General features: G+C 38.1%; 1 protein-coding gene across 1 annotated transcript in view; it reads right to left on the bottom strand.

Annotated features, from left to right (window-relative positions):
* Window positions 1-14,879, bottom strand: part of CDC40 (cell division cycle 40) — a gene marked incomplete at its 5' end in the record, with an annotated part of 30,506 nt that extends 15,627 nt beyond the window's left edge. The window contains 5 exons of the mRNA XM_010145288.1: window positions 162-258; window positions 827-966; window positions 2,952-3,035; window positions 13,265-13,394; window positions 14,793-14,879. Coding sequence (XP_010143590.1) covers window positions 162-258; window positions 827-966; window positions 2,952-3,035; window positions 13,265-13,394; window positions 14,793-14,879 — 538 coding nt within the window. The remainder of the gene's footprint in view (window positions 1-161; window positions 259-826; window positions 967-2,951; window positions 3,036-13,264; window positions 13,395-14,792) is intronic.
* Between the last annotated feature and the right edge of the window lie 1,209 nt (window positions 14,880-16,088).

Raw genomic sequence — 16,088 nt, 5'->3', positions numbered from 1 at the left:
TCTTTCCCTGTCCTTTAGGCTTATGCCTGCACATGCTATTATCTCCAATACAGAAACATCGAGGTTGGTCTTGAGGCTCTCTGCCATCCTTACTAATTAACACAGCAGGCAAGAAAACACAGCAAGCAAGAAAATGAGAACAGGCAGGAAGATGCACTTACCATGTAATATAGTCTTTTCCTCCCCAGGTTTATCATCTTCTAGTTTTCCTCTCTTTTGCCTTTTAGCTGTTATTTCATCCAGCTCTTTCTGTTCTTCCTGGAAAAATAAAATGCGATATTTTAAAAATTCAGCTCTATTGCCATTTACTTAAGACCACATTTACTTGCTTAATGAGATTATAAATACTTCTAAGCATCAGTAACAAGAATACCTTTATCAAAACCAGAATAGTTTGAAAAGCTATGTATGCTTAAAAGAATGAAATATTACCTTTTTAATCACAGGTTGCAGCTATGCATCACTGACTGAACAAGAAGGATGTTTGTTGGTTGGAGGGTTGGGGGTGCATTTGTGTTATTGTTGGTTTTTTGTTTGCCGTTTCTTTTCTAAACAAGTTTTAGTTTCAGTTCTTTTCAAGCTGCTTCTGTTTACAAACATATTTTAATCAGACCCTACACACAGTACAACGAATTTTATTTCCAAGCAGTCTTGGAAATAATTGAGTGCAGACTATTTGGAACACCTCATTTGGATGTATCACCTGGAACACTTCTATCGTCCTAAAGCATAGTGTGGATCTTCTGCCTGGACAAACTACTAGTGCAGCTGGATCTCTCTGCAGTGTGCTTACAAGTTGTATCTGCTGTATTGAAGTAGTACTTACTTCTGATGGTTTGGCTACTTCTTTTTCATCAATGTACTTTGCCCATGGTCCCAGAAAACCATCAATATTAGATGCATCGTTCTCTTTGAATTTCTTCCTTTTTTCAATTTTCCTTTGTCCTGTTTCAAACACTGTTAAACCTGAAGAAGGAAACAATACAGTGCCTAGCTGTAACACAGAATATGACACCACAGCTCACATCATGGCCAGGTTAAAAGAAAAAACACCACCAACACTCCTTCCAATACACAGAGGAAAATGGAAAAAGCATTGGAGCAAAACTGGCCAAAGCATTGCTAATTTTTCTAACTATGAACAATGCTAACTATGTACAGTAACAGAGGAACTACTTAAACTGTGTGTCATGGTTTGTTAGTGTTTTACCACTTCTGTACCCATGCCTGCAGACTGTACAAATACATCAATTTTCAAAAACAGTGCATGGTTTGAAAGTACAAATCCTAACCATTGGCTCCTGATCCCCCTCAGCCCTCTCAGCTTCCAAAAAAACCCCACCCAAAACCAAAATAGGACAAGTCTTCCCAAACCCAAACCACAACAGTGTATTTTAATTCAGTAAAAATTCCTATACCCACAGAATGTTTTGGGTTGGCAGTGACCTTCAAAGGTGATCTAGTCCAACCCTGCAGCAAGCAGGGACATCTTCAATTAGATCAGGTTGCTCAGATCCCAAGCAACCTCACCTGGAACGTTTCCAGGGATGAGGCATCTACCACCCCTCCGGACAACCTCTGCCAGTCACTGTTTCACCACCCTCATTGTAAAAAATTTCTTCCTTTTATCTAGTCTATAGATAGTTTTCATTTAAAACCATTACCCCTTGTCCTGTTGATATAGTCCCTGCTAAAAGTTGGTTCCCATCAACACGGTCATCTACCTCCAACCACTATCTTGTTCTTTCATAAAAATACTGGCTTTTCACAAATCCTGTGCCCTCAAAATTTCATTTGTCAAAACCTTAAGCAATATAGATATAGGAGGAAAAAGAAATTAATGTTAAAAGATGTTAAAGTAAAGACTTGGAGGTTTTTCAAAGGGTTGTATATACACTATGTACAATTTTCAAACAATATTTTCCTACAGCATCAGTAATACTCATCTAGTGCAAATGAGCCCAAAAGAGCTTTGTATAAACAAGGGGAAATAGGGAATGTGAAAATTGAAACAATGATCATATGAAAGAATTATACATTAATCAAGAATTTCTTAAAATAAATTACTAAAATTCTGTTAGAAAAACATTAATTTTTAATTTTTGAAGTAATATAATCTTAGCCATTTCTGTCTAATGTCTGTAGCTGCTATACCAAAAATAAGTCTATTTTCTTTATCTTACTTCAGAAGAGAAGAGTGAAATAGCCTTGGATATATTCTGTGAAAGAGGACACAGAAGTGAAGAACCTTTGTTTACACATGCAAACAAGATGTTAGAAAAACACCTCCAAGGGAAAGCACCACCGTGAAATTTACACAGGCATAATTTTCCAATGCAAACGAGTCACTCTGAGTGCTAAGTATCTTGTATCAAAGTATTAATTACAAACCCCATGTGTCCCGTAGTCTATCCTCCCAGTGGCTAGCTACGCCTTTACCATTTGGCAACCTCACAATGGTTTTTCTTTTCCAAACAACCCGAACACCTTGTATCTGCTAAGCAAAGATAACACACAGTCCTCAACAGGAGTGCTAGAGGCCACATGCAGAGTCGTCAGTTTGCTACTGAGTAGCACAGTTAAGGTGACTACCCAACACGCAGGTATCCTAATGCAGACGTAGGACTATTTTAGCCAAGATGGAATTTAAGGGGACCAAAAAGCTGTTTCAATATACAGATATATTCATGCAATGGCACATGCTAGGTTCCAACTGCAAATCCTAATTTGAAATTCGACACAATAGCCTGAAATATTTGCTACTTCAGGAAAATAAAACACTCCAATAGCTCTCTTCCCTCTTCACATTACAACTGCAATGCATCTTTATTTATTGTGTCTGTGGATATGAGTGTCTCGCATTTCCTTCCTTTGCAATACCTATTCCGCTTCTTAAAGAAATGGAAAGTCATCAGTTGCAAGTCATTTTTATGAGAGTCTGAATTAATTACCTTGATTTTTTTCAGCTTCTTCTACAGAACCAATATATTTGGTAGCAACTTCAGGGTTATCTATAGATGGATCCAATGCATAACCTAGAACAAAAGAGAAAATAAAATACTGTTATTTCAGTTTTAGTTTTCTACAATTTTTATTACTTTGCATCCTCCCCGTCCTCATCCCTGAAATTTCTTTCCTGTTGGCTCTCAAGGAGCTAGGGATGAGGAAAGGTTAATACTTTGAAATCCCATCCACTTTTCACTTGGCCTGAGTATGAAGATTACTACGAACTATTACTGTGAGGTCCTTGAATATGCATTGCTGCCAGAATGCTTAAATTTGCACAAGACAGAGAAGTAAATAAATAAAATTGGCAATGGTTAACACAAGACACAAAGGGAAGGGTAGGCAAGGAGGCCAAATCACAGAATCTTCCGGGTGGGAAGGGACCTCAGGAGTCCCCTGGCCCAACACGCTGCTCCAAGCGAGGTGAACACCAAATTCAGACTAGTTTGGTGTAATGCAAACACTAGATTTTGAGATGCCATAGCAACCTCTTCTTGTTTTAACATGCCAAAAGGAAAAGATTAGCTCAAAATCTGATGTCAGTGACACATGATTTCAAACAGATGCTGCTTTAGTTCAGGGCGCTGTTTGCAAAGCCGGTAAGACACGCTGGAACCAGCCCATGACTGCTGCACAGAAAGCCCTCTGGCTTCAGCAGCAGCCTCTGGCCCCACGCCCTTTGCCCTGACCCCTATCTCCACTGGGTCAAAGAGAGAGGTACTCATCTCCGGCAGACCTGGGGATGGCAGCAGCTGGAAAGAAGAGGACAGAGGTGCAGAAAAAATGAAAGCAAATGAAGTTTTCTAGGGTTTTCTACCTATTCTGTCTCCCCAGCAGAAATTATTTTGAACTCCTCCTGGCAGAGTTGGGAAAGCTTGCTCCTCTACTTGAAAGCAGCTGCTTTAACCGATGTGGATGGTGTCAGAAGCAGCAGCAATGGACTCGAATTTTTAAAAGAATTAAGTACGCACATACTCATTTTCTGATTATAGATATTGAGTCTCATTAAAAAACCAACCCAAATCTGTTGCTTTTACTCTTATAAATAATTTAAAAAATGCACCACAATTTCAAAGATATTCAGGATATTTACAGTTTTGGAGGGTCTCATTTTAATATGCCTATCTTAGATTTTTTCTCCATTTCTCCTGAAGTGGATAGCACAATCTTACGAGAATTAGACAGACAAATAAATTAATCTGGTTTCCACAGAACAGGTGCACTGAACAGTGTCTCATTTTAATATGCCTATCTTAGATTTTTTCTCCATTTCTCCTGAAGTGGATAGCACAATCTTACGAGAATTAGACAGACAAATAAATTAATCTGGTTTCCCCAGAACAGGTGCACTGAACAGTGACTGACCACCATGGCTTTTTTTTTTTTTTTTGGGAAAGACTGCACCCTGGTGGACATATCACCAATTTTTATTAAATATTACTCAAGTGACAAAATGTCCCCTGAGAACCCAACGAGAATTTCTCTGTATCAGGAAGCAAAAGAAAGGGGAAAAAAAATAGCAGCAAGAAGACACTAGGCCACTGGTAGAAGTCATCACACAAACACAAAATCAAAGAAATCCTACAGCATTCTTATATTTTTGTTGATTCACAGAGACAATCATGAGCAGCAGGAGATTACGCAGTCCACCCCATAGACCAATGGCCCATAAAAGCACTTAGGTGTGTAAAATCCCAATACCCAAACATTCTTCAGAAAGATTACTGTCCTAGAAGATGGTCCGGCTCATTTCTTTTTAGATGCTGGAAAAAACCAAACATTATTGAAGTTAGCAAGAAGAGCCATTCCAAGAATACACAGTGTTCCCATACAAATGCAGCAATCCACCTGCAGACCAGCTCTGGAGCTTCAAACCCAGTAAGACTCAGTCATGGAACAACACGCCCAGATACTCCATGAATAAGGTACAGAGAGAGAAATATATACCAATGCCCTCTTATGAAATGTAAGTTCCCACTACACATAAACCAAACAACAAAAAAATATTCTAGACTATTATTAGGATTTACTTCCATGGACAACCAAACTGAACAGACACTGCAATGAGACTTTTGCTAATTTAACTGCCTGCTTTTACTGAGCCACTATTTCAGTGAGTTCTCTTCCAAGCTGTAAGGTTTCTGTTAAGAGCAGAAAGATACTGCTCTGGATTTATGTCAAAATCAATACAGTGGTTTCTTGTCCTCTAACTGTATTGACACAGTCTCTGGGACTCTATTCGATACTTGTAAAAGAGGGACAGTATTCTAATGAATAGGGCCCCTGGGCCAAGCACAGCTTCCCGTGGAAGTGGAGACTTCTTATGGCTGGGTTGAATTTGGTCCAGCATCATTCTCATAGAAAGCTCTGAACAATTTCTACTTTCTAGTGGATTCTCTAGTGAAAGAGAATCTTTTTTTCCCGGCTGGGACTCCTAAATGCAGCTGCAAAAGACAGCTTGCTTTTATCCTACTCATAACGCGCCCTGACTTCCACATCTCCTTCAGTTTTATTTAGGAGGTAGATATTTCAGGCCACATTTTAGCAAGGAAAGGTACAATTCCACCTACATCTATAATTTCAGCACACCTCAAAACGGTTGCTTAAATAATCAGACTTGGATGTGCAGTCCAGAAAGACAGCTAATTATGCACTGTGCAGCGCAGCTCACAGAGACCCAGTATAGCTCAGGTATGCAGAAAAACACAGCCGGACTGACCCATTCAGACTGCGCTGGTCCCTCTGCAGAATCCAAGTAAACAGAGAATAAAGCATCTACAATGGTAAGAGATAAGAGTGACTGTAGGTGTTGCATATAGCTTGAGTAGATGAAAAAAATCAGAAGTGTTACTTCCAAGTCAGAGTAATTTTAAGCTCTTAAAGTATCAGTTTTACTGATGAAGTAATCCTGTTATAACCAAGTTACCGAATACTCATAAAGAACTTTGAGATAAATGGACAGAAGGCTGTTTCTTATTAAAAAGAACATTAATATCTTGCGAAGGAGAGATTTTAAAATACTAAATGCTGTAAGAACGAAACAGTCTACTTCTAGGATGATGCTGACAAAGCTATGAAATTATTTTTCTACCATATTCATGAACAGTTCGTGCACAGTATGTGAAAAATAATCTATAAATCTGCTTCACACTGAAAATTTATATATGCCTACATAATTAAGGAGGGTATATATTGCCTTTTGGGTTTTTGTTTTTTAAAACAATTCCTGAAAATTCCTTTCCAAGCAAAGAGACTGCTTCTGCTGAGGGTGCAGCCACAGGAGAATTTTAGGACTCCCTAGTTGTCTTCGTCATGCTCCATGGACTATAGCATTGCAATAATAATGCCAGTTAAACTTTTGGCTATTTACATCATTATGGCTTGTGAAGAGAAATTTGTTTTTCTAGAGAGAAAGTGTTCTGTTTGATAACTGAAATTATATAAGAAGATTACCTTACATCAGTGGCTTCAAAAGAGGGTAATGGCCTACAACTGTGGATGCAAAACTGGTTTCCAACTACAAAAAGGTCAGACTCTCACACAGTAATTATTCATGGCTTTCCATCAGGCTGGGAGAGGATCTCATACAAGATTACAAAATGGCCTACCTGGACTATTTTATTCAATATTTTTATGGATTATGGTATCAGCAAAGGATCACATACCTGTAAAACCTGCAGCTGACACCAAAGACAAGCGAGAAATATTTCACTTCAGCGAAGACAAATATATATTAAAAAAAGAAGAAAATAACTGATTAGGTACAGAGGAAAAAAAAAAAAAGGCTGCAAGGCTAGTGTTGTTGACACACTTAACAAGTCTATGTGACACCCATGAGAAACAGAAAAAAGAAACTCGAGATTTACTGCAAGGAAAAGCTATGTAAAACGCGGAGCAGCACTGGCAAGGCCTAACCTAGATTAGCATGTCCAGTTGCAAGTAATGTATTTTAAGGAAAAATTTAGACAAAACCTGAGTATAACAGGAATGATAAAACATGAAAAACATGGGGGGGTGAGAGAAAGGCCTCGAAGAGATTGAAGGAACATGCTTGTCAGTCTAAAGAGATATGAAGGACAGAAGGTGAAAAACTGATGGAACCAAAGGTAGTTTTTCAATAGGTTAAACATTAGAGACAACAATGACCCTGGTTTCAAAGGGCTGCTGAAGGGAATATGAGAAATATTTCAAATTTGCAGCACAGAAAGTTTAGGGTGGTATCAGCAAAATCTCAACTATTACACTTGTGAAAAACCAAAGTACAGTATTTACGTAGATTTTAAAACCATGCAAAGTAGTATAAAAACAGGAATGACCTTGAAGCAATTCTGACTCAAGACATCTGACTAGATCATTGGTTTCAAGCTGCTGCCTGTAGATGTAGGACCTGAATATCCCCTGACTTCTTCCAGGGACTCTGACACACAAGAGAAGCAGGTTTGTGTCGCAGTAACAAGGGTTCACAGCCTCTTGGGAGTCAGGGATGAAATGAGAGCTTAAGAACCCAGTATCTAAGGAAACAACAACAACAAAAAAAGGATAATAACTACAGCAGTCTAAGATTCGGCTTTTTCCTTTTTCCTTTGTGTATTATATGCCTGAACTACAACGTTTTGTATCCTAAACAGAGCAGCAGATACCTGCTTACTTCCACATGTTGGCATCACAGAAACATTCTTGATAAAGAAGCTGAGGTCTGGTTTATGTGCCAGAGTTCAGAGGTTTGCATTTGGCATAGTCTTCTTCAGTTTTCCATGGACCGAGGGACAGTACAAAAATGACTCAATTAAGCTACATTATTTTTGAATTTGTAAACATATGTTCTAGAAGGGCAGCTCGTTCTCAAGAGATTGTTTACTGCAAAGAGGAGCTGCAGATCTTAACTCTAATGTGGAAAACATCACCAGTGCCTGTGTCACCTTCACCTCTCCAAATTCCTGGAATGAAGGGAATGTTGCCGAGATGAGTAGGTGTCATCTAGAATTAAAAAGTTGTTGGTACTGAGAAGGTTCAAAGAGAACTTTTTGATTAAATAGTTGAAGACAGCCAACAGTTAAAGAAAAATAAGCAATTTGCCATGACATAAAATCTTAGAAAAGCCATATCCTTAAGCAGAGTAGCACAGGAATCTGAAACCTCACATAACAGGGACAGCAATAAGCACAAAGCACAGAATCCTATTTAAACTCAGGGCAAGGGAACAGAAAACCCAAGCATGCACAGAAAGTGGCAGAAGCTAAGAATAGTGAACTTGGAATATCTTGTTTTAAATTCATAAACTAACATAACTGGATAGAATACACTCTTCATCAGGTAGAATACAGAAATAAGATGGTCATACCAGTGTGGAAAACCATGTTGTATGCTACAGAAAGCTAAAAGACAAATCAGATAAATAAGTTAATAGTGTTAACAAGCATGAATTGAAATTCCAGGTTTAAGTAGTGGCAAGGATAGCTGCCAGGACTCTCTTTCTGACCGGTCAGCCAGAAGATGCAATAACCATGAAATGGTAACAGCGATTAAACAGGTGTTAGGGACAGAAACATGGTAATAATGACATTTTTTAGTCACTTCTTTATAGTAGACTATACAAATCTCACACCAAGATGTGATGAAGACAACATTTTATGCAATGTATGTGTACCATGAAGCAGTCATGTTAGAGATTCACATGAAAAAAAGCCAATTGAGCAGTGCAGGAAACTTGATTTCAAGACATTTTTTCTAAGGATATTGATTTTAACGATGACCATAATGCAGTATAAATTAACATTGTTGAAGAAGCAAAGAAAGCCATGAAAACATTTACTACAATGATCTCAGTCTCAAAAAAGGAGGACTATATTAAGTAAAACATTTTAAAAAGGAACAGAAAGTGAGTACCACAGGGTAAAGCTTTCTCCAAATGAAGGGACACTTCAAGCACACCATGTAGGAGAGAAAGAACTAACGCCTGCAAGCTATTCAAAGAAGACTTTCAAGAGACCAGAAAGAAATAAGCACAGCTGAGCAGTCTGTCAAGAGAATCTGTTAGAAATAAGGAACTATTCTTCAAAGAGCCGAAGTTGCATTCAAATGTGAAAAATACAAAGAACCAAACTTCAGCAGACAAAGTCAATGCTACAGTAAGGCAGCTCCCCCTCTCCAAAAGCAAGGAGCAAATCACATAAGGTATAAAAACTAATGCCTGTCCTTCACCAAAAACTGCAGAGGCAAAATGCACTCCAGAGAGCAGCAGCAGGCCAACAAAGGATCAAGGAATGAAAAGAGAGCATTGGGGAGTTTGTTTTTAAACAGATGGTCATTATGGAGGAGCTTGGGTAGGCTTCTGTGCCAGAACCCTTCTTTAGGGGTAATGTGACAAAATACGTACCTCTAAGTGACATGTCAGGTGACAAAGGAATCAAGTAAGCAGTAACAAAACAGCAGGAACAGATGGAAGTCACCCAGAAGATCTAAAGCTGAACCACAGTGCAAAAATTCTTGTCTAATATCGCCTCAATATAGCAGAAATGGAACGTATCAAATATGATGCTAACTTTCAAAAGATGCTTCAGAGGACATCTGGGGAACTACAGGTCAACCAGCCAGACACTTGTACGGTTAGAAGTTTCAAGCAGTAGAAACTATAATAAAGAAAACAATGAGTAGGCACTTAGATGAGCATTATATATTGCAGCAGAGCAGATGACACAATGACGAAACCTCCAGAATATTTCTGAGGTGACAATCATGCGAACAAGCAAGACTTGGCTGATGTTGGATAACTTTATGAAACTGAGTTAGACTGATCACAGGGTGCTTCAAAGACACTTTGAAAAAACCAGAAGTCTTTACATGGACAATCAACTAAAAGTTATTAAAATAGTGGCAAGAATAAATGGTCATTTTCCACAGCACAGGAACATTGCTGGGGGAGCCTTGCTCAGGCCCATGCTGTTCAACATATTGATAAATGGTCTGGAAAAAGGGAACAAGTAGATTTTACAAAGTTACTCCAAGTCACAGAGAAAAACATGATGTTAAGAATTCTTAGAAACTGAAGGGAAAAAGCCTCTCATTTTATTAAGCCACAGAAAAAAAATCATGGTGAGATTAATTAACGTGTGACATTAATCATCGTGCACATCTTTGCTGTTCATCTCCAGAACAATACAATGGAACCAGCAGAGACACAGAAAAGAAACAAGCATCTCCATAGGCACGGGAAGGCTGCAAGACAGGAACAAGAAGAATTGACCAGCTCTTTTCAGGTGGAAAAAAAGCAGACTGATTATGGCTGAGATCTATAGAATAAGGAATGGTGAATAAGAAATGACTGCTTACTGTGTCTTCCAACACAAGAGACTAGGGGATATAAAATCAAATTAAGAGGTTGTTAAGTTCTACAAGTTCAAAATAGAGATAATTCCTCACACAAAGCGTTGGAAAGCTGCAGAACTGCCTGCAATAGGTTACTATGTGTACAGAAAAACTATTTGGGTTCAAGCAGCAGCTGGACAGATTTGTCAAAACCAAAACCCAACAAAACCAACAAATTCACTGACAATTAAGAAATAGAGAGATATTGCCCTTGGTTGAGAGACTGCATGTTGGGAAAAAGTATTCAGACATATCACTATTTGCTTGGTTTGTTCTTCTGCTCCTCACTAGGTACCCGTTGCTGCCCACCTGTCTTTAAATAGGATGAAGGGCTGGAAGGATCCTCAGTCCACGATAACATGGATGCTCTGAACTATCCAAGCATCACAAGTTAAAAGTACTTTTGACACTAAATATTTACTGCAAGATAAGTCAATGACAAAGACTGTTTGCCAAAAAATACTTGGGTTTGTGATTTAATACATAGGTTTCTCACTGGATATGCATGAACTTTCAAGATGATAGATAAAGCTTTTTTTGTTGTTGTTGAAAGATCGCAGAAGTTGAGCTGTTTTGGATCCACGATCTCATTTACCGCCCTCTGTCTTGTACCACACTCGCCCTTCATTTACAGTCACTGCTTATCTACATGCCAGCCATTGTCAATTTGTTTGAAACCTCCTGCCTTAGCACAATGGTGTTAAACTGCCTAACAGAGGTCAGAGGTCTCAAGATCTGCAGCTTTTAATTAGGAGGTTGCTCACTGATCTTCCAGTATGTTACGACTTAGTCATTAAAAACACGTATGACTTAGGAGATTTATGCCTAGCAATTATACTTGTGATTTATACTTGGTCTTTTCTGAGAAGATATTTATTACCTCCTTCCAAATGGAAAAGAGAATATTGAATTTTTTAATAGACAACTCTCTGATGACTAAAGGAGTGCTGTTTTTAGCAGACCTTCTAGTGAATCAGGGTATCATGCTCATTTACTGCATCTTCTAGCTTGAACTTCAGCTTCTCAGTGCTTGTTCTTGCAGTTTAAATTGTGTGTCTCAGCCTTTTCATAGGTCTATTTTCACCATACTCAGATCATTATTGAACATTTCTAGAAAGCTGAATATGATAGTTGCACAGTTGCCAACGTTATCAGTCTTAAAAATATATTTTTATACTTCCTTGAGGTACAGCTTTCATAGCAGTTGTTGTACACTGATGATATAAACCAACAGCAGGAGCTTTGAGTAGACTTATTAGTTCTATTCTCCCCCAAATTAAACTTTACAAACCCCAACTTTAAAAAAGACCCTAAACCAAATACTGTTTGCCTCCAGAACCTTTTTTCCTCAATATCTATTTTACATACACACAAAGGTGCATGACCCCCACAAAGCAAGATTTAATTTCACAGAACAAAATCTAATTTGTCTATTCAGATTCTGAACAGGCTCTTGCCTGCATTGTCTGTCAAGTTCTAACATAAAAATTGCAGTCACGCAAGTTAAAGTTATGCTACAGAACTAGACATGCATTTCTTAATTTTGGCATTTTGCTTATATTCCATATCCTAATGACTCAGTGAAAAGTACCTATCAGTTAAAACTGTGTAGGAGAAAAAAAACTGTCTTAAAATATATTTCAATTTGTTACATTTGCAAAAAACCCTCTAATAAAAGCCAAATATGAAGGGAAACTGAGGTTGTTACAGACTCTGATTTGAGGTAATTTTTTCTTCCAGGTTTCACTGTAATACATAGCTCCCACAGATGTTAGCAATGAAGTTGTAATCTCATTCCTCACAGAATGTACTAAGTGAATTCATGCATGCACGAAGTTCTAATGAATTTAAGGGGACTCGTGTGTAGGGAGGTGATCCTGAGGCACGACAGTGTGCAGGGAATAGCGTTCTCAATGTAATGACAAAGAAAGACGCAAGTCTGTTGTGCAAAAAGCTAAGTTGTGACACTGAGTTTACACTGGAAGTAACAGAACTCAGCTAATAGACTGAACTTGAAGAATATAAAGTGATATTTCATCTGAAAACAAAGATTCATATTTGCAAGACAAGCACTTGCAGTCAAGTTTAAAACACAAATGAAAGCTTACAACGAAACACAGGAGAAAAATAAATCACTGCTATATGTAAATATACAGTAGTTTTGTTCTTTCAAATGTGTCCAAAAAATCCTTTGAATCCCTATAAAAAAAAAAGAATCCATTTTCTTACAATCCAGAGAAAGACTATTTGAAACTCAAGCCTCTCCGAAACAAAAACGTTTCATTTTTCAAATGCAAGCATTTACTAGTGAAAAGGTTTTTCAAGGTAAGAAACCAGCAACTGTAATGACCACCAATACAGAGTTCTTAGGGTCTGGCTTTGCTAAGAATATTGTAGCAAATATTCCTGCTTTCGTTGACTCCTGTTAATTCAGCTTGTGTCCAGAGGCAATCACTCTGAAGAAGCTGACAACTCAGTATGGCTCCCTTTTAGTTTTGAGAGAGCTACCTTTAGTGAGACTCACATGAAAGAACCTATTTGCATAACAGATCTACAGTAATCTGTCATGTTACAAGCGTGAAATTTGGATTTGTGTTTTCAACACTGATGTAACTAATGGAAGGATTAATTAAGAGATGTTTGGTAGGAGGTCATACACTTGATGGTAGTTCCAAAGGATATTACAAAACGAGATTTCCCAGATATATATACTACACACACACACTTCCAGATGTGTGCATTCTCATGCAAAGACCTTACCCCATTTTAGTAAGTCTGTTAAAAAGCAGTTTACAGAGCCTGCAGTCCTATTAACTGTTCTATAGAGAACAACTTATTTTGTCCAACCTGAGCATAATAAAGGTGGAGGTGAATTCCACTGTTAAGGACTTACCATAGGTTGCAAATGTTCTTCTTTGTTGTTCAAACATGAAATCATTGATGTGAGCTGGTTCTGCATATCCAGAAAGCATATTTCTAGGTGCAGCCATTTGTTGAGTCCTAAATGGGTTTTCAGGTCCAAACTACATCAACAATGTTAAAAGAAAGTGTATCAGAATTACTGATTTCTTATCTATGTGTGGTACTTTTTCAGGAAAAAACACGGGGGAAAAAAAAGACTTTTCTTGCAAAATCTGTACTGCAAAATCACTTCAACTTCGTATTTCCTTATGACCTCTGAATAAGCTGCTGTTCTTTTACACAGCAGTTGCTTACACAGTTGCTTTGAACAGCTTGTTTCATGGCTGAAGTTTCCAACCTGTTTTACTGGTACAGAGAACAAATCAGTATCAACTACTTGACACAAAACACTGCCATTCAGTAAGTGATCCGGAGAAGCATTCAGAAGACAAAATCACTGTACTGTGTATCTCCCCCTTGTAAGGGGAAGATATCATGACAGAGCTATCAGATCCTACTAAACTCACGTGTTTAATACAGAAATTATACTGCAAACAATACTTCCGTGCATTTAAAAAGCGACTAAGGACTTGCTGTATTATTTCAGGAATACGCTTATGAAGCCCTGCCTTGCTTTTCTTCTCGTGAGATGATAAATGCCCATCTCTGTGACTATATCACAGTTAGGGAAAAGAATAGTGAATACAAACAAATGCAATACACAGAGACTAACATCAAACTGAATTTAATTGTAACCCCTATGGTTATCAGCCATATTTGCAGACACCTGAGGCTGTTCCACATTAGGCTTCCCTAACTAAAATACGTTCAAGGTAACACTGTGGTAAGCTTAAAATAGTATTTTTGCTCATACACTTCATGGTTTTGGTATGCTGCAAAATGCAAGCCTGCTATGACAAGGCCAATTTACGTGATTCCATATAACATTTTCTAAACATAGAGCATAACTAATGTAGAATCTACCTAGCATGTTAGACCAGGGGTTAGCATGTACAGGATCTAACCCCTGTACAAAGAAGTTAAACGCTTGAACAGTTATTTCTATCTTTCAGATAGCCTGTCAGTTGTAATAAAATAGAAAGTGGTTCACATGGCACCAGGCAGTCCAAATTCAGACTGAAATGGTGCTTCACTATACACATTTGGCACAGTTTAAGTTCCTAAAATACCTGACACTGATGTGAATAGTTATACTGAAAGTACTTGGATTTTCATTTTAAATCCTCCTCTTAAAAGCCATATATCCACAAGGCTTAGAACCATTCATTGTGCTCCAATTAGCACAACGGGTAAATAGTAAAAAGAGTAAGAGTTCAATGCAGCTCATATTTTACCCAACATGTTTACAATGCTATTTTCCTATTTGCCCAAACCAGATGCCAAAATACAGCAAGCATCTAAAGAAGTTGTGTCTTACATGAATTTCACACGAGATTTATGGAACCTCTGCCCTTTAAGCCAAAGGTATTTCTGCTCTGAAGATCAATGCTGTTTCTTACCTCGGGTGCAAACATGGTATCATAAGTGGGATTGTATTGAACTTCCTTGATAGCAGGATCAAGGTGGACTCCTGTTTCCACATCTTCCTGAAATAAACCAGACATACTAATAAACCATTTTTCACATACAGAGTTTTAAGTATACGATGTTACACCTTTTCAGACCAAACTAGGGCTGTAGGTCAAGATGACACTTGAAAGGAGAAGAGTAGCTTGGCCAAAGTCTCTATTTTCAGAAAATACTGAGTGTTGGGCCCTCACTGAGTAATTTGTCTAAGACACATGCAAAATGTTGCATGCGTATTATTACTTTTTTTTTTTTTTTAAACACTTCATGCACACAAGATCAGAAGCAAGCCAATTAAAATGGTCACCAATATAAAAGTGTGAAAACTAGAGTTCTACAATAGGTAGAAGGCAGAAGTCACAAGTAAATACTTTGAAAGATAGTTGGGAAAAAAATGGTAGACATCAGTGCAAACACACATCTAACAATGAATTCCAGAAAAGCCAACAATCCTCCTCAAGTTTTTACCAAAAGGTATGAATGTAATTCAGTTTCAGCAAACACACTTCCAAGTCCATTATGACAAAAAATCAACTCGCTAGATGAAGGGACAAGAAACAGGGGCTAAACAAAAGAATATCTTCTCAAGCAACTCAAAGAGAACAACTCAGAAGGGCTCACGCAGCTGAAGAAGGCAGAGAAGATGGGAAAGAAAAAGACCGATTTGGTGGCAGCGCTCAAAAAGAGCTGGTTTCACAGAGCCCCACAAAGGCTCATTTTACATTGATCCTAAATTGACAGGATCTCCCCCTGCCCCCACAATTAAGGGCTCAGTTAATAAAGGAGAATGTTATTTTGCAGTATTATTACAAGCATTTCTTCCTGCATTTTCATTCTAGAATAAATGCATTTAAAAGGGATTTACAGTGTGGTAGTATACTGATAATAAGCCTGATAATTATACTGAAAAAGCCCTCTTAGCATCAGTGTCTAATCAGTGCTCACCTACAACGGGATCCAAAAGCATCTCCATCTCAGGGAACTAAGTGACACAATAGAAGACTGAATTTTAGCAGTCACTTCATTAATAGCAAATTATCTTGAACAAACTCAAACTTGTTTTTCTACTAAGACTTAGTGAGTCTTAGTGACTTGTTAAGTCCAATCACGGCTTTATTCTCGCTGTGTATCAACTATTTTACACACGCAGGTCCAGCCATTGCACTGCTCTTGCTTGAGCTCTTAGTGCTGCCAATTCTCTGCCTGACCTCATTTGTCTCATCACATGA

Source organism: Buceros rhinoceros, unplaced genomic scaffold, assembly GCF_000710305.1.
Source record: "Buceros rhinoceros silvestris isolate BGI_N320 unplaced genomic scaffold, ASM71030v1 scaffold4431, whole genome shotgun sequence".
Lineage (NCBI taxonomy): Eukaryota > Metazoa > Chordata > Aves > Bucerotiformes > Bucerotidae > Buceros > Buceros rhinoceros.
The sequence above is the reverse complement of the archived record's forward strand: the minus strand, read 5'-3'. Positions and strand labels throughout refer to the sequence as shown.